General features: G+C 34.7%; 1 protein-coding gene across 5 annotated transcripts in view; it reads left to right on the top strand.

Annotated features, from left to right (window-relative positions):
* The first annotated feature begins 721 nt into the window (after window positions 1-721).
* The window catches only part of FANCL (FA complementation group L), an 87568-nt gene continuing 65350 nt past the window's right edge, over window positions 722-22939 (top strand). Inside the window, exons 1-7 of one of the 5 annotated variants that reach the window (XM_053200628.1) lie at window positions 726-888; window positions 10361-10411; window positions 12097-12155; window positions 14283-14343; window positions 17051-17107; window positions 21641-21691; window positions 21791-21891. In XM_053200628.1, the coding sequence (XP_053056603.1) occupies window positions 802-888; window positions 10361-10411; window positions 12097-12155; window positions 14283-14343; window positions 17051-17107; window positions 21641-21691; window positions 21791-21891 (467 nt within the window). In that variant the 5' untranslated portion in view covers window positions 726-801. Of the gene's footprint in view, window positions 889-10360; window positions 10412-12096; window positions 12156-14282; window positions 14344-17050; window positions 17108-21640; window positions 21692-21790; window positions 21892-22939 lie in introns of all 5 variants that reach the window. The other 4 variants (XM_053200625.1, XM_053200626.1, XM_053200627.1 and 1 more) reach the window with 4 other exon arrangements.

The raw sequence follows: 22939 nt of genomic DNA, 5'->3' as shown, positions 1-22939 counted from the left end.
TAACTTTGTCTCAACAAGTTAATGGGCAATCTTCCCTCACATTTTGCCTTTAGACGTTTGTGAATGCAGTGCACCAAAGCTGAGTGTGATGTTGACTTGAGTTTGGAGATACGTGTGTATATATATTTGTGTGTGTGTGTGTGTGTATACACACACAAATACACAATTGTGCAGTTCTGAAATACAATAGTAATTGACTAAACTTGGTAAACCATAGAGTTACAATGTTGCATGTGATATACTGAATGGATTATAATACATTGTATAGTAATACATACAGAACAATACATTTTTCTGTATGCTGAAGGCATACAAGAGATCCTGTAGAACAGGCCAATAGACTGATTATAGTGAAGAAGGGGAGTTGAGGCAGGTTCAGGGTAAAGGAAATACAATACCCAGACTGTACAAACCATCTTATGCGGTAAGAAATGCAACTCCACAAAGCTGTAGTAGTCTCTCAGTAAAATCAAACAAAATTACCAAAAGGGTTATGGAGACAATCAAGGCTGGAATGCTCTAGTTCAATTACATCTGTGAAAATAACAATCTTCCCTCCTGCCCCCTATTGGGGCCAATGCCATCTCCTGCCGAGCATCTACTGTGGCTGGGCCTGAGTCCAGGTGCCCGAACTAGCCCAAGACCTTCATTTCCCCTCGCGCGGAATCTTCGAGACTTTTTCCCGCCAAAGCGGGTGTTTCCGCCCCTCGGAGCCCAGGGCGCTGGCGTGACTGCGCATGTGCGGGGCGCAGCCAGTGGCTAAACTCCCGGCGGCTCCACGGACGGCGAACCGTGGCGGAGATGGAAGCGAGCCTGTTGCGCCAGTGCCCGCTGCTTCTGCCTCAGAACCGGGCGAAAACCGTGTACGAAGGATTCATTTCAGTTCAGGTACCTGCCCGCTTGTTGCCTGCTCGCTAGTTGGGCCTCCCTCTCGCGGCGCAGCTCCGCCCCTGGAAGTCAGTTACGGGAGCGGTTAGCGGCCCGGACCTGTGGGGATCGAGGGGGGCGGCGCGGGACCGCTTCCTCCGAGTCTAGAGGTTTGAGAACGGCTGCTGTTGTGGGCAAGCCGGCCCCTCGCTACCGCGTCGGTGGCCGGGACGGGCTCGCAGCCAGGGACTTGGCCGGCGGAGCCCCGCGCTGGACCGGAGCGGGGGGCGGGGCGGAGGGCCACGCCCCCTCGCTCAGCTTCCTGAGTTTGGCCTCCCTTTTGACTCGGTGTCTGTCCCACCGTTAACTGTGTTTTTGTTTGTTCGTTTTTTCGCAAATTTTTGCCTACTTCGATTCTAACGCCATTCCCACCCCGCCCGACAAAACCCAAGAAGGTTGGTGCCCGTTCACGAGGAAATCCGTGCTAATTATATTCGTTTTACAGTAAAATAAACAAATTAAAAAATATGTATATATAAGCCTCCTTTTGGCTCCCAGCTTAGTCGTGTGTACCTGAACACCTCCAGCAGCGATATTTTGTACGGAATCTTAACAGAATTCATTACTTCTGAGTGCAAGTGGCTTCTCTTGTGGAGTTTCTTACACATGGTAACACACGTGTACATTTCTGAAGTTTACAGAGTGCTTCCCAAGTACCTTGTTTCACTAATGCTCAGCCCCTTGAGGCACAATTTTTTAAAAAAAGTCATTCTCTCTTCATAGTTAAGTAAGTCAAAGCATGGGAAGGCGGAGAGGTTAAGTTACTTGCCCATGATCACCAGAATTCCTTAAAGCCAGGCTATGTGATTCACCCGTGGATGGATTTTGCTCCTCTGCATTGCACCAAGATACCCTAGGGTAGAATTTTAAGGATAGATTTTTGCTCCCTGACCTTTACACTCATCATGGTACCACCTCTCTGACCACACATATATGTTTTTTTTAAATCTTTTAAAATTAACAGATCCAGCCTGAGGGAAAACTGGTGAAACCACACACAAATTAACCACCTGCAACATTTTTTAATTTTTAATTTTTTTTTTAAAGTTTGTTTATTGAGAGAGAGTGATGGAGCAGTGGAGTGCGAGCAGGGCAACGAAGGGCAGAGAGAGAGAGAGAGAGGGAGAGAGAGAATCCCAAGCAGGCTCCGGAGGTGGGGCTCTGAACTCATCAATAGTGAGATCATGACCTGAGCTGAAATCAAGAGACTGATGCTTAACCAGGCAGTGGGCCCTAACCACCTGCAACTTATAATACGGGTCATGAATAGGTTAAGTGATCAATCCATACCGAACCAGAGGATTTGGTTTGCTATGTGAAATAAGGAGAAATTCCTGAAGAGGAAAGAAACAAAGTGGTCATTTTAAAACAACTTAACATTGAAGCAGAACTGTATTTTCTAAGAAAATATGTATGAATCTTAGGCAAGTTTTCAATTATTTGGACTCCTTTTTATAGAAACACAAATTATGCAATTTTGTCATAATTTAAAATTTAGTGATTAACCAGATAATTTGGAAAAATATCATGGTAATGAATAAAAATTTCTGTTCTCAGAATTATTTTTATTTTCTGAAAGGAAAATGAATAATTGCATTGCTCCACCTTACCTTGATTAATGCTCCATTCAACAATTCTCATCAAAACAGACATTGCCAGTATTAAATGAATGGGATGGAGGTAAAATTTAACTCTTAATTATAGTGATTAAGAGAATGGTTTCACCTTTCAAAAATGTTTGAGTATTGGGTATTTGAAAACTTGATAATTTATTTAACTTTAAAGGGAAGCATATTTCATGCTTTTTTTTTAGTTATAAATGACTTGCAACGTTATATTAGTTTCAGGTGTACAACATAATGATTTGATGTATGTATGTATTGTGAAATGATCACAGTTAAGTCTAGCTGTTCATCTGATTCGCCATATGTAGTTGTAGAATTTTTTTCCTGTGATGAGAACTTTTAAGATTAGTCTCTTTGCAGCTTTCAGATATGCAATAGTATTAACTCTGGTTGCCATGCTGTACGTTACATCCCTTTAACTTTTTTATGACTGGGTGTTTGTGCCTAGAAGGTGCACAACCTTTATCTGTTTGACCTACTTCCCCACTAGCACATATCGGGGCCATATCCTAGAATTATCGTGAAGTTTTGAAGTTTACTCAAAACATATAATAATCTCTCAAAAATACAGAGTTACCAAATTTACTTGCTAAATGAAACTTTTACCCACCCCTCAGAATATTGAGTGTATAACTAATCAATACACTGTAATTAAGGGAAGGTTACAGAGGCTACATATGGATATATTCATTTTTCTTCAAATTCATCGGGATCATCACAGAAAGTAGAGGTTAAATTTCATTATTATTTCTGGAATAAAGGTAATCCACTTTTCCCTTCCCCAGTTGGAAGTACCAGTCTTGAATTACCTAGGTGAAAACATGATTCACTTTTCAGACAATATTTAGAAAAATTGAAGAGATCTTAAGTTACGTTTTTATTAGGAACCATGTTTCCAGCATTTTAGGCACTTTAAGGAAAGTACTTTGTATTATATGTGTCTGTCTGCTAAAGCCTCTTAGAAAATGTGTAAACAAAAAAACAAAACAAAAAAGAGAAAATGTGTAAACATCAGAATTGAGATTAGATGAAATTTACCTGTGACCCTTTGTTGTAGCTACAGTTCTGATTTGTACTTGCCTTAAGCAGCTTACTGAAATCATAACGTAAACAACTTAATTTAACATTGTTTTGTTTGGTGGAGCTGATTTTTGTCTGTTTGTTTTGTATATAATTTCAAACTTACAATAACAAGCATGTATGAAGATTACCCAGATTCTCCATTTTACTTTTGCCCCATTTGATTTATTATTCTGAGTGTGTGTGTGTATATAATATATATATATAATATAATATATATAATATTTTATATATATATGTGGGTGGGTATATATACACATTATTTTTCTGAACAGTTTAAAATTAGGTTGTAGACATAGTGCCTCTTTATTCTTAAATATTTCAGCATATATTTCATGAGAACAAGGATACACTTATATAAATCCACAGTACAGTTACCAAAATCAGGAAATTTAATCATGATGTAATGCCATTATCTGGAGTCCAAATTCAAATTTTGTTGATGTTGCAATTACATATTTTGTAGCCCTTTCCAGCCTCCTAAAAGATACCACATTACATTTAGTTGACATATCTCTTTAATCTGGAATAGTTCCATGGTCTCTTTGCTTTTAATAAATTTGAGAATTTTTAAGTTTATTTATTTTGAAAGAGACAGAGTGTGAGTCAGGGAGGGGCAGAGAGAGAGAGGTTGAGAGCGAGAGAGAAGATCCCAAGCAGGCTCCATACTGTCAGCGCGGAGCCTGATGTGGGCTCGAACCCACAAAACCATGAGTGAGATCATGACCTGAGCCGAAACCAAGGGTTGGACCCTTAACCAAGGGTCGGACGCTTAACCAACTGAGCCACAAGAGTCCGACGCTTAACCGAGAGTGGGACTGAGCCGCCCAGGTGCCCTAAACTTGATGTTGTTTAAGAATACAGTTTGGTTATTAGGCAGAATGTCCCTCAGTTTGGGTTTGACTGATGTTTCCTCATCATTAAATTCAGATCATGTCACTTTGGCAGAGATGACACAGAAAGAATGTTGTGTTATTTTCAGGGCTCATGAAGTTAGCGGGTTTCATTGGTGATGTTACCTCTGATCACCTGTTTAAGATGACATGTGCCAGGTTTTCCTTTTGTAATTCAGAAGTACTTATAGAGAGCTATGAGGCATCAAACTTTCAGGGGTACACACCAGTTTTAGCATCTATTGACTCTTGATTGAACCAGTTAGTACTGTGGTGGTTGCCAAATAAATGATGATTTCCTTTTCTTTTTCTAAAGTTTATTTCTTTTGAGAGAGAGAAAGAGAGACACAGAGTGTGCGTGAGTGGGGCAGGTGCGTGAGTGAGAGAATAACAAGCAGGCTGCACACTGTCTGCATGGAGCCAGATGCAGGGCTCAAACCCGTGAAACCATGAGATCGTAACCTGAGCCGAAATCGAGAGTCGGCCGCTCAATTGACTGAGCCACCCAGGTGCTGCACCAAATGATGCTTTTCTAACTTCACTAGTTTTTCTTTATTGTCATTTTATTATAAGGAGTAGCTTTCTCTTTTTCCCCACTTACTTGTATCAGACGGGACTCATTGGTTTTAAAAATAATTTATTTAATGGATTGTGATCATTACTTATTTTGATGTTTAAATTATCCCAGATTTGGCTATGAGTGCACATTTTTATTGATAAAATTTTTATAGCTCTGCATTATCCTCTTATTACTGTTTTTATAGTACTCTGTATATGCTGACTTACAGTGTTTCATCGTCATAGTTTTTTAGTACTGAAGTTTACTTTGTAGATCCCTTGTACCCAGGAGTTATTTAATAGAAAAGTAAAACATTTTCTCACAGTCTTGTTTTGATTTTTAATTTTGTTATTTCTAGTTCTCTTACACTGTGATTAGATAATCTTTGTAAAAATTATAGCGTGTGAAACTTATTGATCCTTTGTATGTGTATGTGTGTGTGAGAATAAACCCTCTGGCTTTAAGAAGATATTTTAAGAAGATATTATTAGATTGTTCCTTTTCTTTTGAGTGAGCCTTGGTAGTTGTTTCCTTCAAGGAATTTGATTATTTCCTCTAGATTTTTGAATTTATTGTCTTAAATGTTATATTCCATTATTATCCTTTTAATGAATGCTTTTAGGATCTATAATGATGTTCCCTATATTATCTTTTGCTGCATAACTACCTACTACAAATCTTTGTGGCTTAGAACAACAAACATTGTCACATATGCTGTGGATCAGGAATTTGAAAGTTACTTGGGTGGATGGTTCTGGATCAGTGTTCCTCATGAACTTGCAATGAAGATGCTAGCTAGTTTCCCAGTACTCCAAAGGCTTGACTAGAGCTGAAAGATTTGCTTCCAGGATAGCTCATGAACATGGCTGTTGGCTGGAGCCCTCTGTTTTCTGCTGCTTTTGACTGGAGGCCCTCAGTTCCTTACGGCACAGACCTCCATAGTGTCCTCACAACATGGCAGCTAGGTTCCCCTGAGTGACATAACAGACCAAGCAGAAAGCTGCATAGTCCCTTTTTGCCCCTGGCCTCTGATGTTAATACATACTTACTTCTGCTTTATTCAGTTTTTCTAGAAGCAAGTCGTAAATCTAGTCTTTATTCAAATGGAGAGAAATGAGGTACTGACTCTTAAAGGCAGAAATAACTGGATAGAGGCTTATAAATTTTATTGATCTCAGGGCACCTGGGTGGCTCAGTTGGTTAAATGTCTGACTCTTAATTTTGGGTCTGATTCTTGATTTCGCCTCAGGTCATGATCTCACGGTGTGTGAGGTCAGGCCCTGTGTCCAGTGGGCTCTGCGCTGACCGTGCAGAGCCTGCTTCTGATTTTCTCTCTCTCTCTCTGCCCCTCCCCAACTTTCTCGCACACTCTCTCAAAATAAACTTAAAAAAAAATTATTGATCTCTTCAAAGAACCTACTTTTCATTTTACTGATTTTTTTCTCTTATTTTTATGCTTGTGTTTCATTGCTTTCTGTTAAGTTTCCCAATTTCTTCAAGTGGGAGGTTAGCTCCTTGATAATGAGAAGTTTTTTGTCTTATAATATAGATGTTTAGTGTTGTAAATTTTTCTTCAGATGCTACTTTAGCTATGTAAAATCTACTTCATATGTTGTATTTTCATTTTTGTTTTTTCCGTTCAGGATACTTGTTAATTTTTTTCTTTTTTTTTTTTTTTTGCACAGGTTACTTAGAAGAACAATATGTCTTCCTAAATATTTGAGGATTTTCCAGATCTCTTTTTGATACTGATCTATAATTTAGTTTCATATTGGTCACAACATGGTTTTTATGATTTAAACTTTTTAAAATATTTTGGGACTTATGGCATAGAATATGGCCTATGTTGGTAAATGTTATGGCTGTACTTGAAAAGAATATGCATTCTGCTGCTGTTGGGTGGATTGTTCTATAATGTCAGGTCTAGTTGGTTCATAATGCTATTTGAGTTTTTTATATGCTCACTGATTTTCTGTCTGCTTGTTTTATTAATGAAAGGGGGTATTGAAATCTCCTACTATAATTATCGATCAATTTCTGCTTTCATTTCTCAGTTTTTGCTTCATTTATTTTGAAGTCCTTTTATTAGGTACATAAACTTTTAGGATTATTAAGCAATCTTGAACTAATTTTTTTCTTTCCTTTTCTTTTTTTTTTATGATTCTGAAATGATCCTTTTTATCTGTGGTAATCTTTATCCTAGAATCTCTATTTTCTGATATTAGTATAGTGACTCCAGCTTTCTTTTGATTAGTGCTGGCATGGCTTAATGTTTTTCCATTCTTTATTTTATACCTATCTGTGCCTGTATATTTAAAGGGGATTTCTTTTGGGATTTCTTTTCTTCCTAAAGTTATTCCTTTAACATTTCTTGTGGTACATGTCTTGTACTGATAAATTGGCTGTTTTTTGGCTGTTTTATATCTGACATATTGTTTGGCCTTTTGAAAGATACTTTTACTAGGTCTAAAACTCTAGATTGATTTTTTTCCCCCTTTTCGTATTTTACAGATGTTGCTTAACTGTCTTGCATTATTTCCTGTGTGAAATCTCTAGTATTTCTTACTTTTGGTCCTCTAAGTAGTGTGTCATTTTTCTTTGCTTATAGTACGATTTTTGTTTTTTGTCATTAGTTTTTACCAATTAGATTATGATATACCTTGGTGTAGTTTTCTTCATGTTTTTCCTCCACTGGGTTTGATTGTTGAGCTCTTTGGATTTGTGAGTATATATTTTCACTTAATTTGGGAAAAAAAGTCAGTCATTATTTTTTCAAAAATGTTTTTGTCCCTCCCTCTCTTTCCCTTGTATTGGAGACTCAAACTACATGCATATTAGGCCACTATAAAGTTGTTTTATAATTCACTAATGGTTCTGTTCTTTTTTGGTGTTTGTTTTAGGCTCTTTCTCTGTTTTATTTTTAATGTTCTGTGTTTTGAGGTACCCTAAAATCATCTTTTGCAAGGCTTAATCTGCTAATACTGTCTACCATCTCAGACATTGTACTTTTCATTTCTTTGATTTGGGTCATTATCTTTCCTGTTTGTTCTATTTAGCATACTCCTGCTTTTCTCTACCTTCTTGGGTATCTATAATGTAGTTAAAACTGTTGAAGATTTTTTAAGGAATTCTATTATTTGCCATTTTTGTATTTCTCTGGATTTTCATCTTTATTATGAATCTTATTTTCCTGTCTGTCTGCATGCCTGGTATAGTTTGATTGGATGCCAGACACTATGCATTCTAACTATTGTGTGCTAGATAATTTTATTTTCTTAAACATTCTTGATTTGTTCTAAGATGTAGTTAAATTACTTGAAAACAGTTTAATTTTGTCATGGTTTGCTTGTAAGCTTTGTAAGGCAGAACCAAAACAGACTTTAGCCTAGATTTAATTTGGTTCTACTACTGGGGCATTAGTCTTCAGCATGTATATGTGTATATGTATGTATGTATGTACATACATATATATTTTGATGATAACTTTTATAGGACAAGGTTTTCCACTCTTGCTGGTCAGAAACAGGAGTATTCCCAGCCTTGTGTGAGTTCCAAGATTGTTTTGCATGTTCTGTTCTCATGGGTCCTCAGCTTTTGGTGGTTTTCTCACATACGTGCAACTGTCATACTCAGCTGATTACACTGATTCTCTAGGTTTATTCTCTATAGATTTCTTTCTTTTCCACGTATTTCTTTCCTCTTTGATACTGTACCTTGTGAATTATAGGTACCTTTGCCTCCCCCGACTTAACCCCTCTATCTCAGATTGGGGGCAATGTTGGACTCCATTTGGTTCTCCATCCTTGCTGTGTAGCCTGAAAAATCTTCAGAGAGTAAGACTGGACAGCTAAAGAGATTTTCTCATTTGTTTCCCTTCTTGCAAGTATGACTGTCTTTTAGTGTCTATTTGATGTCTGAATATCATCGTTTCATGTATTTTTTTGTCCAGTTTTTACCTAATGTAGAAAGTAAGTCCTGCCACTGTTACTCCATGTTAGCTAGAGGCAGAAATCCTCTTTCAGTGTCTTAAAAGTTGTATTGTTGCTTTTTTAAAATTTTGCTTTGAGAAGTGTGGTGCTACTCTTATTCTGTTTCCCATATACTATTTGAAATTTTTTTTTAATGTTTGTTTATTTTTGACAGAGAGATGGAGCATTAGTGGGGGAGGGGCAGAGAGAGAGGGAGACACAGAATCCAAAGCAGCTCCAAGCTCTGAGCTGTCAGCACAGAGCCCAACGTGGGGCTCAAACTTACAGACCCTGAGATCATGACCTGAGCCAAAGTCGGATGCTCAACCGACTGAGCCACCCAGGCGCCCCTCCCATATACTATTTGATCTTAGCAGTTGTGGACTTTTTATTGTTAAGGTCTGCATATTAAGATAGCTCTTAGAGTGGATCCTTAGAAGTCATTTCTCACATGTTCAGTTGGCTCTTTTCCTTATGTGAATTGCCAGAAAATATACTTGGACTGTAATTTAAAATATTTTTTTCTGCTATCTTATTTTCAAGTTCTCCAGTTCTTTGTGTATTGTATTGTCTTTACCTGTTTCCACTTCAATTGCTTTTTTCTGATGGTTTTTAATTTTTTTCTCATTTGGTGATTTTCTGGCTTTTTGTTTGCCTCTTAAGAAACTTAAAAAATATTTTATTGGAGTAAAGTATACATAACCTTTGCCAGTTTAACCATTTTATTTTAAGTAATCACTACCCCAGCTTGGGGCTTGAACTCACAACCCTGAGATCAAGAGTCATGCAGTCTACCAATTGAGCCATTCAGGCACCCCACCTCTTACGAAATTTTTATTTTGCTCTGTTCTTCCTTGAGCACCTATTAATTTATTCCATTCTGGTATTTTATCTTTTTCTGAAGTAAAATTTTTTTCCTTACAATTTCTGTTCTTGGTTTTTGAATTTCTGAATATTAGTACAAATACTTACTTAATGATAATATAATTCAGTATTGTAATTTGTTTATGCCTGTGTTTTTTGTTTGCACAGGTGATTTGTTATCACTTGAAATGTTTTCTTTCATTCTGGTTTTGACTCCTAGCTTGACATTGATGAAACCAATATCTTGGTGAATTTGGTTGTTGACAATAGTTTATAAAATTCCTAGCTTCAGTATAATTTCTTCTGTAGGTGAAGCAAATTGCAGTTTATTTAGTGGATAATTTTTTAGTAGTGTTGAGGGAGGAGTTGAGTGTTTTTATTTTGTTATATAAGCTCCTCCATTTCTCACTCTTAATTTTTCCTCCTAACATCCATTTTCCAAAGGATGGCTCTACCTGCATTTTTTATCATCTATTCATATATTTCTTTTCCAAGGTGAGCCTCTTGACTTTTGTGTTTATACTAAGCCCCCCTACCCATAGTCAGTGCTCTGATATACCAAACTCTTTATTATTATTTTAACACTTAGTCCAATTCCTCTTCTGTCTTCCATGCTTTTTTTTCTGAACCCCCTAGTTCTTTAAGAGGACTTGCTATGGAAGTCCCAGGGTAGAAGCCACTAGAAAGTGGTTTTTATTTTTCTTCCTAGGTAGCTTGAAGTTTATAGTGTGCTCTCTCTGATTTTTCTGGAGACATGGGATTTTTGTGGTTTTAATTTGTTCCTAATATTGATCTATTTGGGAGGATGAGTGGAGAGATTCAGATTTAGGCAACTCTCTGTACCTTGTTCCCTGCAACCTAGAAGTTCTTCTTGAGAACAATTAACATTTTTTATATGCTTTAACTAAAAAAAGCTAATTTTGAACATTTTCTTGAATCAGAAAAATATTGTGACATGTAACATGGCATTTGACCTTTTAAAATGGCTGGATTTTGCACATAAGGGACTTTGGAATTTTATTCTTTCAGATAACAGATCGGTAGAGTAGTTTTACTATTTTTCATGTAAATTTTGAATTCCAGATTGTTCTTACACCTATGTGTGGGATGTCTATAAAGTTAGGTTAAAGTTACTACATAATATCTTCTAGTGCTTTAATGAAATAGTGAATTATTGTTACTTGACCTTTTGAAAAGGTCAGTAGTACATTTTGTTTCATTTTTTTAAAGGACATTTAAATGTAATGAAAGTCAGAACTGTAATATTATCATGAAAGTAAAGGTTATGGGGTACATTTAATTGTGTTCCTCTAGTTTTGAATCTGCTTTGAGGGAGCCTGTGCTAAAATTCTCATGGTGATTATTTTTCGAGAATTTTATTACTCTTTTTCATTTTATATTGTTGGAGTAAAAGATTATATTTCTGTTTGTCTTTTTCTGCTTACCTTTGCTCAGATCATGTGTATTATCCTATTTAAGATATAAAGTTTAAGCTGCTTACCCATTCACTTTCTCAAGAAAGAAACTGAATGTTTTTCAGAGAACAGTTCTTTCCTAAGAAAGACTCTTGAGTAAAACTTGGTATATTCAAATGTATAGCTTGTGAATATTTAAAATAAATATTAGTGACTTTATTCATTAATGGCACATGAATGTGGGAGAATTAAATATTTTGTTTTATGAAAATATTTCTCTCATGTCTGTATGTTCAGATTATGGAACTAAATACATTTTCATTTTATTAAAATTAGGAAATTGAAAATTAAACAAAGCTGGTAATGTATCAGATGCTCTTATTTTACATTGTGATTTTTTTCTTCCATAATCAAAGCAATTGAAGGAATTTCTTCACAGACTTATTTTCTAAGAAATACTTAAATTTCTTTGTTTACATTAACAATTTCTTAATATTTCTTCTGACATGAGTTGATTCTAAGACTCTTTGTTTTGATTTCCCAGTAATTACAAAGTTTCTGACATTTTTAAGTTATTTTTCCTCAAATGCAATATTTTATTCTATACATTTTAACAAATGTAAAGATTTGGATGAAGTTAATACCTTTTAGAAGATAAAGGAAAAACCTTGCTGTTTCTATGTGATTTTTTTAAGTTTAACTTTTTTTTTTTAACATTAATCAAAAGATGAAAATTTGAGTGAACCTTTTCAATATTTTCCACAGGGACGAGATTTTCACCTTAGAATAGAGTTGCCTGAAGATTTACAAATGAAGAATGCAAGGTGATGTGGTGTTTTGTTATATACATGCATCTTGGTAGGATGGACAGTCATTTAATCTGGTAAAAGCTGATTCTAGCAATTAGTTTTGCCTAAAGTGCTTATTAGCCAACCAGAAATGTTTCCGGTTTTTTCAAATCAGCGTACATTTGTAAATTATTTTCCCTTGTGCTGAAGTACTTTTCAAAGGTAAAACATTAATTCTCTAATTTTTTTTCTCATTAAAGTAGTAAATAGCAATTGTGTAATGTACCTCTTGGTACAGACAGCCCTTCAAGGAGTATCAAGAGATGAGACTGGAAAGTAGGCAGCATCTACAAATCTCATTTCTGTTCTTAAACATCTCTGGGAGTAGAGTGGACAAAGAATCCAGAGACATTGTTAGTAGAATTGACTGGATTTTGTGACTAATTAGAAGTAGGAGATCGAGGGAAAGAGTTGTGAAGGATGCTTTCCAAGTTCTGGCAACACTAAGCTAGAGAAGAGGTTAAAGTGGAGAAGTAAGAGAGCCATCATTTAGAGATGTTGTCAGGTGTGAAGTATCAAGAGGAGATGTTTAGTGTATTGGCGTTGAAATCAAGTGTGAGACATGCAAGTCACAGTAGGCATGGGATTTGGGCCTGTTAGTATGGATACTTTCCAGTTTCTGCAAGTGTGGGGTGAAAAGAGAAAGCCAATGTTTAAAAGACTTGAGAGTATACCAACATTTACAGGACTGGTAAATAAAGAGGAACTTGGAAGAAGAGTAAGGACTGACCAGAGAAGTAAGAGGAAAATCTGGACGACAATTATCACTAAAGCTATGAAGAGGCTTAATGAGAAAATGGTTCACTGGGTATTGCAGAGGGATCAGGTTAAATATGAATAGGTTTCGTGTAGTGGCAGAAAGCAAATTGTATTGGGTTTGGGAGTGGGTAAGGGAGTAGAAAGAAAACATAAACAGGATAAAGTACATTTGACCCTTGAAGAACCCAGGATTAAGGGGTACCAATCCCTCATGCACTTAAACATTTGCATAAAACTTTTGGCTCTCCCAAAACCGTTGACCAGAAACCTTATCAATAACATGAACACGTTGTTTAACACTTGTATACTGTATGTTGTATGTACTATATGCTGTATTCTTAAAGCAAACTAGAGAGAATGTATTAAGAAAATCATAAGAGGAAGTGGCGTTTATAGTACCGTATGTATATTTATTGAAATAATCTGTAAGTGGACCTGTGCAGTTCAACCAGTGTTGTTCAAATGTCAATTCTATTTTGAAAAAAAGGAGTGGCTAGAAAAGGGTAATGCAGTCAAAGAAGAGTTGTAATGATCTTGTTTTTTTAAGTTGAGATTTCCTTGGGCAAGTTAATATATTAAGTTGAAAAAACTAGCAGAAAATAAAGATATCACAGTAAAGTGATAATGAATTGGTCAACTTGGCAAGGGATGGAACGTACATTTGGAGAAGAAGTTTTCTTGTGGGCAGTTGAATGAACTACTTTGTTATTAAGAGAGGAAATAGGGGGGAAATGGAGGTTAGCAGACCAAAAATGGGAGAGAGTCATGATGTCCTGAAGGGGCTATAATTGGGGAAACTCAGAGGTGCTTCCTACTTCAAGGTAAGGAAAAGCACATCTTAGAAGAGTTACTCATCTAAGCAATATCAAGAGCACATCTGAGGTGAGCCAGTGGATAGACGAACACTAACTTATTACTACTTATATAATTAAAAGTACCTTTTACATTAATCTTTAATTTGAAGATTATATCATTACATATGCTTTCTCAAATACAAGTTCTGTACATTATGATCAAAACTGTTGGTTTTCTTTAACCTAACTTGGAGAAGAATCTAGTTCAATAGCAAATTTTGCTTTGGATATGGTTAAAAAAAAAAAAAAGATTTACTGTTTGCATGTCATTTACTGATTGCAGTTATTTATATTTTGAAATAAAATTAGTCCCGACAGTTTGAAGACAAGACTTTCAACAGTATCAGTGGTAAAAAATTTTATTAACTTGTCAGAATTATATTTATGTCATTCTTTTCTATGTACATGCGTGTTTGTGCTAGCATACAGATAAGTTTTTTCCTTTTAATTCTGAACAATAAAGAAACCATTTTGTTCCATTAAATTTTAGATTATTATGTAGTTGGCAACTGAAAACAATACTTAATGGATACCATCAAATAGTACAACAGGTAAGTCCTTTAAAAAGTTTGTTTTTGGGGCGCCTGGGTGGCGCAGTCGGTTAAGCGTCTGACTTCAGCCAGGTCACGATCTCACGGTCTGTGAGTTAGAGCCCCGTGTCAGGCTCTGGGCTGATGGCTCAGAGCCTGGAGCCTGTTTCCGATTCTGTGTCTCCCTCTCTCTCTGCCCCTCCCTCATTCATGCTCTGTCTCTCTCTGTCCCAAAAATAAATAAACGTTGAAAAAAAAAATTAAAAAAAAAAGTTTGTTTTAAGCAAGGATAAGAAATTACAAAGTTAACTCTTTTTTAGAGGACTGTTTGCAGAACGTTGTAACAAACTGGTTTAATAGTTGCTGACTTTTGTAGGTTTCATTTCTATTAAATATTTTAAGGATCCATGCATTATAGAAAGTGTTTTCTCAGAATCCTCCGTACCTCTCTAGGCAGCATTTGTTCTGAAACTGATTTCCATCCTGGAGACTTGAGGGTCTTCAAATGTATAGCCATCATGCATAGCCATCACTTTTTTGAGAGATTTTTTTGCTGAGACTGAATAGTGGTAGTAAGGAGAAGAAAACCAGGACCCATTTAGGAATTGTAGAGTATCTGTGGCAAAAATGGGATTGTAGTTCTAGGTTAGGAACAGGAAAGGTGTGGTGGAAATCACTTAGGATCATACATACGTACTTAATGAGTGTACATGTAAATACAGCATACATGAGGTATAGACAGGATTAATCATTTTTTTTTAATTGTCATAACTGGAAGTTTGTATTATGGATTACCTACACCTATTTCACCCTCAGCCCCACTGTAGTTATTCTTGATGTTTAGGTTCTGCCTGAAAATTCTTCTAAAAATTAGAGAAACTTAAAAAAAGTCACTGTTACTAAAGAAACCAAAAATAAATGAAATGCCTCTTGTAGAAAAATAAATGTAAGTAGAACTGCATTTCCTTTGATGCTTTATTCATTTGTATGTTTTTCCTGATTTCTGCTATTCCTATATTTTTTCTGTCTTAAAAGCAGGTTATTATCTATGATAACTGACAATGACAGTCACTCTCACATAAAGCATTACCGAACCACAAAGAAATATAGGAGATAAACTATTTGATTTGTAGAATGTAGGCTGTCATTGCTGGCAGCATAATTACTGCAGTTTTTTAAGGGGATATTTAAATTATTTCTCTGTTTTCTTTACACTGCCTCGTCCTCCTCCACTGTGACTATTTATATTGTATACTAGAGTTTAAGAAACGAATCTATTGAGATATTTAAATAGCCTGGAAAAAATTGTTAATAGAGACTAAGTATAATATCTATAATTGTTTTTCTCCTCCAGTTCACCACAAGAGTTCCTAGAAAAAGTCCCAATTACTTATTAATCTCTTTTCTGCCCTCCAGTGGGTCATATACAACCAAGAATTAGTTTTTCTTTGTTTTATTCCAGTATTCCTGTTCTTTCCTTATAGTGTTTTTAACTTTAATAAGTATGGGTTGGGGGATCAGTCTTTTTCTGTGAAGAGTCAGACAGTAAATTTTTCAGGCTTTGGTGGTCCTAAAATATGTCCCAACTACTTAACTTGTAGGGCCATAGCAGCCATGACCAGAGGTAAACGAATGGGTGTGGCTGCATTTCCGTACAACTTTAGTTCTGGAAACAGGTATTGGGCTGCTTCTAGCCTCTAGGCTATCTTTCACAGAAACTTGATACTATTTATTGCTCATTACTAGTAAGCTAACAGGGCACATATTGTATAGAAGATGAGAAAGTCAAAGATTCATTTTACAGATTTGCTCACTCAAAGCTATGTTGTTATTCATATGTCTCATGAATTGTTGAAGTATCTTAGATTATTATTTTTCTTGTCTAAAAGAGTGAACAAATTCACAGATGGGCTTTGTTCAGAACTGCGTGGTGGTACTGCAGTGTATCACAAAAAAGTAACAAAAAATGCAATATTTTGATTTCAAGAAGAGAAGTGATGTAGGGTTTCATCTAAAAGTTACACTTGAGAATTTGCTTTGCTTTCCTTTATTCTGTAGTTATTTTAAGAATCAAAGATTCTAGGAAATAAAATTATAACTCTTAAATATTCAACTTTAGAAGTTATTTCCTTTTTGCCTTTTTGTTACAATGGCTTTATCTTGTTTAAAGATTGACTGCTTTTGAATTAATATGGGTTAGTTGTGAAAAAACAAAATTAACAATTGTAGTTAGTTTTAAGGTCAGGGGCAAAAATAAAAATACAGTATTGATCATTAATTCATCACTCTAATTAGATTTTTTAATTGCATAGATTTGCCTGAATTTTATGTTCTTCTTTTCTTCACTCCTATAACACCTTTGTCTTTCTTCTTTCTTTTTTCTTTCTTTGTTTCCTTTGTTTTCTTTTCTTTCTTTCTTTCATAATGATGTGGTTTGGCAGATTTGCTAAACTTGACCAGTAGTCGGTGCTGAAGGAACTAAGGTGTGTGGGATTTTAAGTACAATTCAGTGTATCTCACCAAAATAGATTTGAGGGCTTTAATTACTCTTTCAAAATGAAATTGGTAGACATAGTAGAGATGGTTATAAGTACTTTAATTGTTATGCTTTTAAGATGTAGATACATTTAATATTTTTTTCATTCACATGGACCTGTACTTTAGTTCAATTTCAGTATATGGAATATTCATTGTACAAATGAAATTAATTAGAAATGTTTTAATCTAGAGAATGCAGCACTCTCCTGATCTAATGAGCTTTCTGATGGAGTTGAAGATGGTTTTGGTAAGAATTTGTTTTCTAGTGCTGTTACCATATTCTATAAATCTTGATGTTTTAAAAAATTCCTTTAAAAACTAACATCATTGGAATTTAAAACTTCTCAACTCCCAGTCACTTAATGTTTTATTTTACTGTGTGTGTAAATGTGGGTGATGCTTTTTTTGAATTGCGTGAGGAACAGAAATGTGTACAGGAACCAATTTGACTGTGTCATAAAATGGGTACATTTGACACTAGTCTTAGGTGGTGAAGAAATAAATTCTCTGACAAACCAGGAGTAAGTACATTTTAACATCTATGAAGAGATAGTCACACCTAAAGATATATGTATAAATTTGTATATAGCTGCAGATTTCTGAAGAACTTCTTAGGCTTATTACATAAATATACTTACATATAGTAATTGATTATTCTGTTAATCAATTATGCATAAAATACTTTTTAGTTTATCCTATGGACATTGTATTATTTAAAAAATTGTTATGCAAGTTTTCAACATAAGCAGAAGAGGGAAGACTGCATAGTGAAAACTGATGGGTCCATGACCTGACATTTTGTCATTTTTCCCCCTACTCTTTAAGGAGAAAGGGACTAGAGTATTTTTAAGGAAATCCTGGACATTGTATTCATCCCTCCATGAATATATTGGTGTATATATACTTCTAACAGCTAAGTGTTTTTTTAAATGTTGTTAAATATACTATTATAACCCTGACAAAGTTAGTGGTAATTTCTTTTGGCTTCTCTGTATCTGCATGAGAATAAGGTCCACACATTATATGTGTTGATATGTCTCCTAAGTCTCTTAATTTCTAGCAGCATTTCATCTTTCCCCCATGCTTTTTTTTTTCTTCATGCCATTTACTTGTTAAATAAACTAGATCATGTGTCCTATAACATTTCTTGCATTCTGGATTTGGTTTATTAGATATTCATGGTGTCTTTTAACATAGTCTTCTGCCTTTTTTTGTAATTCAGTCTCAACAGAGTTGGGTTCATTTTCTGGTAAGAATACTTTGTGCTGTGTACTTAGATTGCATGAGGGAGGCACATAGTATCTGATAATTCCTCTTTTAGTAAAGTTAAGATTGATCAATAGATTTAGATCCATTGAATATAAAGTTTCATATCAACCTGTCACCTAATGGTTTTAGCATCCAATGATAATCATTGCAGATGGTGATTTAAAAAATTCTGTCATCTACATTTATTATCTGGAGGTCTGTAGAGAAGAACTTCCCTTCATCAGTTATTTGGTTAATTTGAGGTATAGCTCATACTGGAGAAATAGGTTAAGTGCTTGTTTCTTTTCCCCTTTTTTTAAAAAAAAATCAATTTTTAGAGTAATGAGTTAGTGCCTAGCAACTGTCAAAGGGAACTAATGATTTTTTTTTAGTAGCATTAAGAACTCATGGACTTTTATATATTGACTTTAGTCCATTGCAATCACTATACCTTTTGATGCTTAAATTGTTATCATTTTTGGTCAGTGTATCCCCCTTCATCTCGGCTTTTTAGTTCTTTTAACACAGCCCAAACTTTGCTTTCTGACACCAGTTGCCCCAGTTTAATTTACTCATCCTTTTGCAGAACTATAATCAGTTACTTCTCTGAAGAGCCATGGTTTCTTTATAGGAGATGGTGTTTGGATGCCACAGATCTAGAAACTGGAGTGTTCATTGCTATTACTGCTAGGTCTTGTCAGTGGACAAAAACTAGGAAAAAATACTGTTTAGAAAGAGTAATTTATCATGAATTCATATTGATATTTCCAAGTCAAATTTGGCATTATAGCATTTTTACTTTGATATTCATGCTTGTGTTTCTTTTACTCTGAAAATCTTGGTTTCTAATATTAACATAATTATTTTTTGTTATGTTTTACTTGTTATGTTTTACTTATGCTTTCCTTATATCTCTATATTTATATTTGTCTTACAAAATTATAGTACCAATGTATTGGTACTAACAACAAGCAGTTTATTTTTTTGTAGTTCTTTTTGTTTTTTATTCTTAGTAGCATTTGCCACATACTAAGAGCTTAGTTGCCAGTTGTTCTGAGTCCTTTTTTCAATCCTCCTAACAAGCCTCTGAGGTAGGGCTTTGATCAAATGTTTGGGATCAGAATAGATTATAGTCAGTTTCTAAAGTTGGACTTATAAATTCATAAACCCTAATAAGAATTATCAATATTGATTATGAATTTCATCAAAGGCCAAAATATGATAAACTTAAAAAAGATGAGGTGAAGATGTGAAGCATATTTTGGTTTATCCTTGACATTGCAAAAAAAAGTCTGTAAGGTTTTTTTTTTTTTTTAAATCTTTTTAGCATACTTTAAAAAAATGGTACAAATAAAAGGACTAAGGGACCAAGGTAAAACTATATATACTGTGTCCCATTAAGCTCTTATTACTAAAGCTAACTAGGTTGTAAGAACAGCTCTATTGGTCATTTAATTTTGAAGAAACTTACTGGTTTAAAATGTTGACATTGATCTCTGATTAACAATATTCTATTTAGTACATTTGTTACCGTGTTTCTCAATAAAATGACTTGCTGTATTTTAGCTTTCTAAAGAAATTGACAGATTGGTGATACTATTGCACATTTATGAACAGTATACCTAAGAAAATAAGAATTGCATTAGTTTATTTGTTGGGCTGTGTTGTCGGTAATAGGGTTCCTATAACATAATCACCAATGAAATTGTTGAGGATGATGTTCAAATGAAATGTGTAGTTATTGAACCTTTTCAGGAAATTGGTATATCTCCACAGTTTCCTAGTAATAACTAGGCATATAGGGGAGTTCAGTATATATTTAATGTGTGAGCATTTACCTGTGTTTTAATAGAACTCTGATGTGGGTAGGTTTTTTTTTTTTTTTTTTTTTTTTTATTCCTCTTTAGGGCTTAGTCACTAAGCAGCTAAGACCTTAAAATAGGAAATGGTAAAGTTAGAGTTTAAAACCTTTGTAAAGCTTGTGCTCTTTCTACCATGTGTCTTGCCTCTTCTCCACAAAGAATGCTTTGCTTCTCTGACTTAGACCTTTTTCTTGTTGTGGTTCTGGAATAGGAGTAACTTGTCTGATTCAAGGTAGAAGGTAGAGTTTACAAATGTCATAAACCTAGGATTAAAATACATCTTTAAGTTTATTAGAGCACGCATGAGCTGGGGGAGGAGAAGACAGAGAGAGAGAGACAGGAGAGAGAGAATTCCGAGCAGGCTCTGCGGTGTCAGCCTGGAGCCCTATGCGGGGCTTGAACTCAGGAACCAAGAGATCATGACCTGAGCCGAAATCAAGAGTTGGACGCTTAACCGACTGAGCCACCCAGGTGCCCCCCAAATACATTTTTATTATCATCCAAACTTATTTTTACCTTCAATGTATGTGGATAGCAGTATTTAATATTTCTGGATTTAAAAAAAAACTTCAAAAGAATTACTGAAGCTGTTTAATATATATGTATAGGAACTACACTGACTTGTTTTTGTAATAACAGGATAATCTTAATAGTAAAAATTTATTTTTATGGATCATCAGGCAACTTACAGATAACGTTAGGTATTTAGTTCATTAAAAAAGCAGGATACTTCTTGTCTAATTAAATCCAAATTGACATTTTGGGCTTTACAAACCTGCTTTCAAAGTTTTGTTGTTATTGTTTGTTTTTGCTTGTTTCTATCCTAAAGCAGATTTAGAACTGTGTTAATTTCAGTTAATAGTCCTGATTTTGAAATACTGTTTTTGAAATACTGTTGTGTAAAATCTATTCTTTCTGGTATTGTCTCAATTTAATAGTATTCTTTCCTTGTTTAAAAAAGTGTAAGAACTTTATATATGAATAAAACTTAACACCTTTTATTAGGGTTGTAGAAACATGATTTTTATACTTGTTCTCGTCTGGTTTTATTATTTATTATATCTGACTTCTTTTTTAATTTATTTTTTTATGATCTCTTGATAATCCAGACCATATGTACATCTGTAATTTGCAAGATACATATATTTTCACTTTCCAAATGAGATATTTGTCTAGGTCAGCACCTCTGAAGTAATTGATAATATTCAGCCCTAGCAATTCTAATGATGTTAGTATTGCTTGCAAAAAAAAATCTTAGTTTTTTTGAGGGTACATAAACCATCTTGAAGATATCATGGGTGGGCCTAGCAGGGAAAGGAACTGTGATCTAGCCAGATAGATGAAAAAAACACTTAACCTGGTCTGGGAATAATACAGAATGTTAAGTCAGTGAAAGAAAGTAGCAGGTGAATATTTACTGTAATAAAGGAATTTTGTTTGTAAGGGTGTGATTCAGTTCAAGCTTTTCTTAAAGGTACATGTTTCTATCAAAACTTCTATCCACAGGAATAGAAAAATGGTGAAGCCTTGTTTTTTGTTTTTATCTTTTAACTCTTATCTCTGATAAGCATAGTAGTCTAGGAAAAAATTTGATGTTTCAGTGGTAAAATAATTGATATTTTCACATAACATTCTGTGCAGTCCTTCAACTTTTTCAGGTTTCTTTATAGGAGACTGGGAGTGATTCAGCTGGAATTTCTATGAAAGTAATGGACACTTTGGTTAGCCACAAAGGAAATTTTGAAATTGTTTTGTAATCAGGTACTAACAATTCACTGTCTAGCATTCCACAGCAGATTCAAGTTTTTTCTTTTACGCAGGAAGTTGCTTTAAAGAAGAAACAGGAGTTGTGTCCACCACCTCCTCCTCCCCAGTTCTACTCAAGCCTTATTGAAGAGATAGGAATTCTTGGTTGGGACAAGTAGGTCTATTTTAAAATACTTCAGAAGTTTTTTTTTTTTTTTCCACATTTCAGTCAATGTATTTTCAGTTTTAGCAATTTATACCCTTTTTAGTCAAAGTATTTGATTATAATTAGGGCAACCGATCATTACTGTGGCTATGAATTAAAGGGATATCATGTTTAACAAACTGATCTACAAGGTAAAATACTAAATATGATTTGGAAAAAAAATAACATTTTTATATACAAAATAAGATGTTACCATATTTTTATTGAATATAAATGTGTTACTGTTTTAGTTTTGTTGAGGTATAGACAAAGATTATAATATTTTTAATGTGTACAATATGATCATTTTGATTTATATGCATATTGTGGAAGAATTCCTATAAACTCGTTAACATCTCCATCACCGCACATATTTGCTTTTTTTCCTGATATTTTTTGGGCCATTGTTCTTGTGGCTGTTATGGAAGAGAGACTTTTAGGAACTTCTCACTGCCATTGTCCCTGACATCACTCAATATATTTACTGCCATTTTCACTGATAGCTTGCTGTATGTTTTCTGTTTGTCTCACCCATTTTGTGTTTTTCTCTCCCATCTGCTTTCATCTGCCTTTATTTGAAATAATGAAGAATTTTATTAGTTTTTATTCTATTAAATTTTTATACATTCTTTTACTGTTCTTCTAGAATTACCTTAGAAATTACAACATACATATAGCAAAATATACATTGTTACTGTTACCAATTTTCTTATAAATCTCCTTAATGTGTTTTCTCATTTCTTTACATGTTGTATTATTGTTATCATACATTTTAATTCTCTATTTAAAATTGGCAAGCTTTAAAAAAAATTTTTTTTTTGAGGGAGTATGTGCATGAGCTGGGGAGGAATAGATGGGGGCGTGGTGGTAGGGGGAGGAAGGAAGGGAGAGACTTTTAAGCAGGCTCTAATCCCAGCGTGGAGCCTAATGTGGGGCTCTAACTCACAATTGTGAGATCATGACTTGAACTAAAATCAAGAGTCAGATGCTTAACTGACTGAGCCACCCAAGCGTCCCC

The sequence above is a fragment of the Acinonyx jubatus genome, chromosome A3 (assembly GCF_027475565.1).
Source record: "Acinonyx jubatus isolate Ajub_Pintada_27869175 chromosome A3, VMU_Ajub_asm_v1.0, whole genome shotgun sequence".
In the NCBI taxonomy this organism is placed as follows: Eukaryota; Metazoa; Chordata; class Mammalia; order Carnivora; family Felidae; genus Acinonyx; species Acinonyx jubatus.
This window is presented reverse-complemented; position numbering and strand designations above follow the sequence as displayed.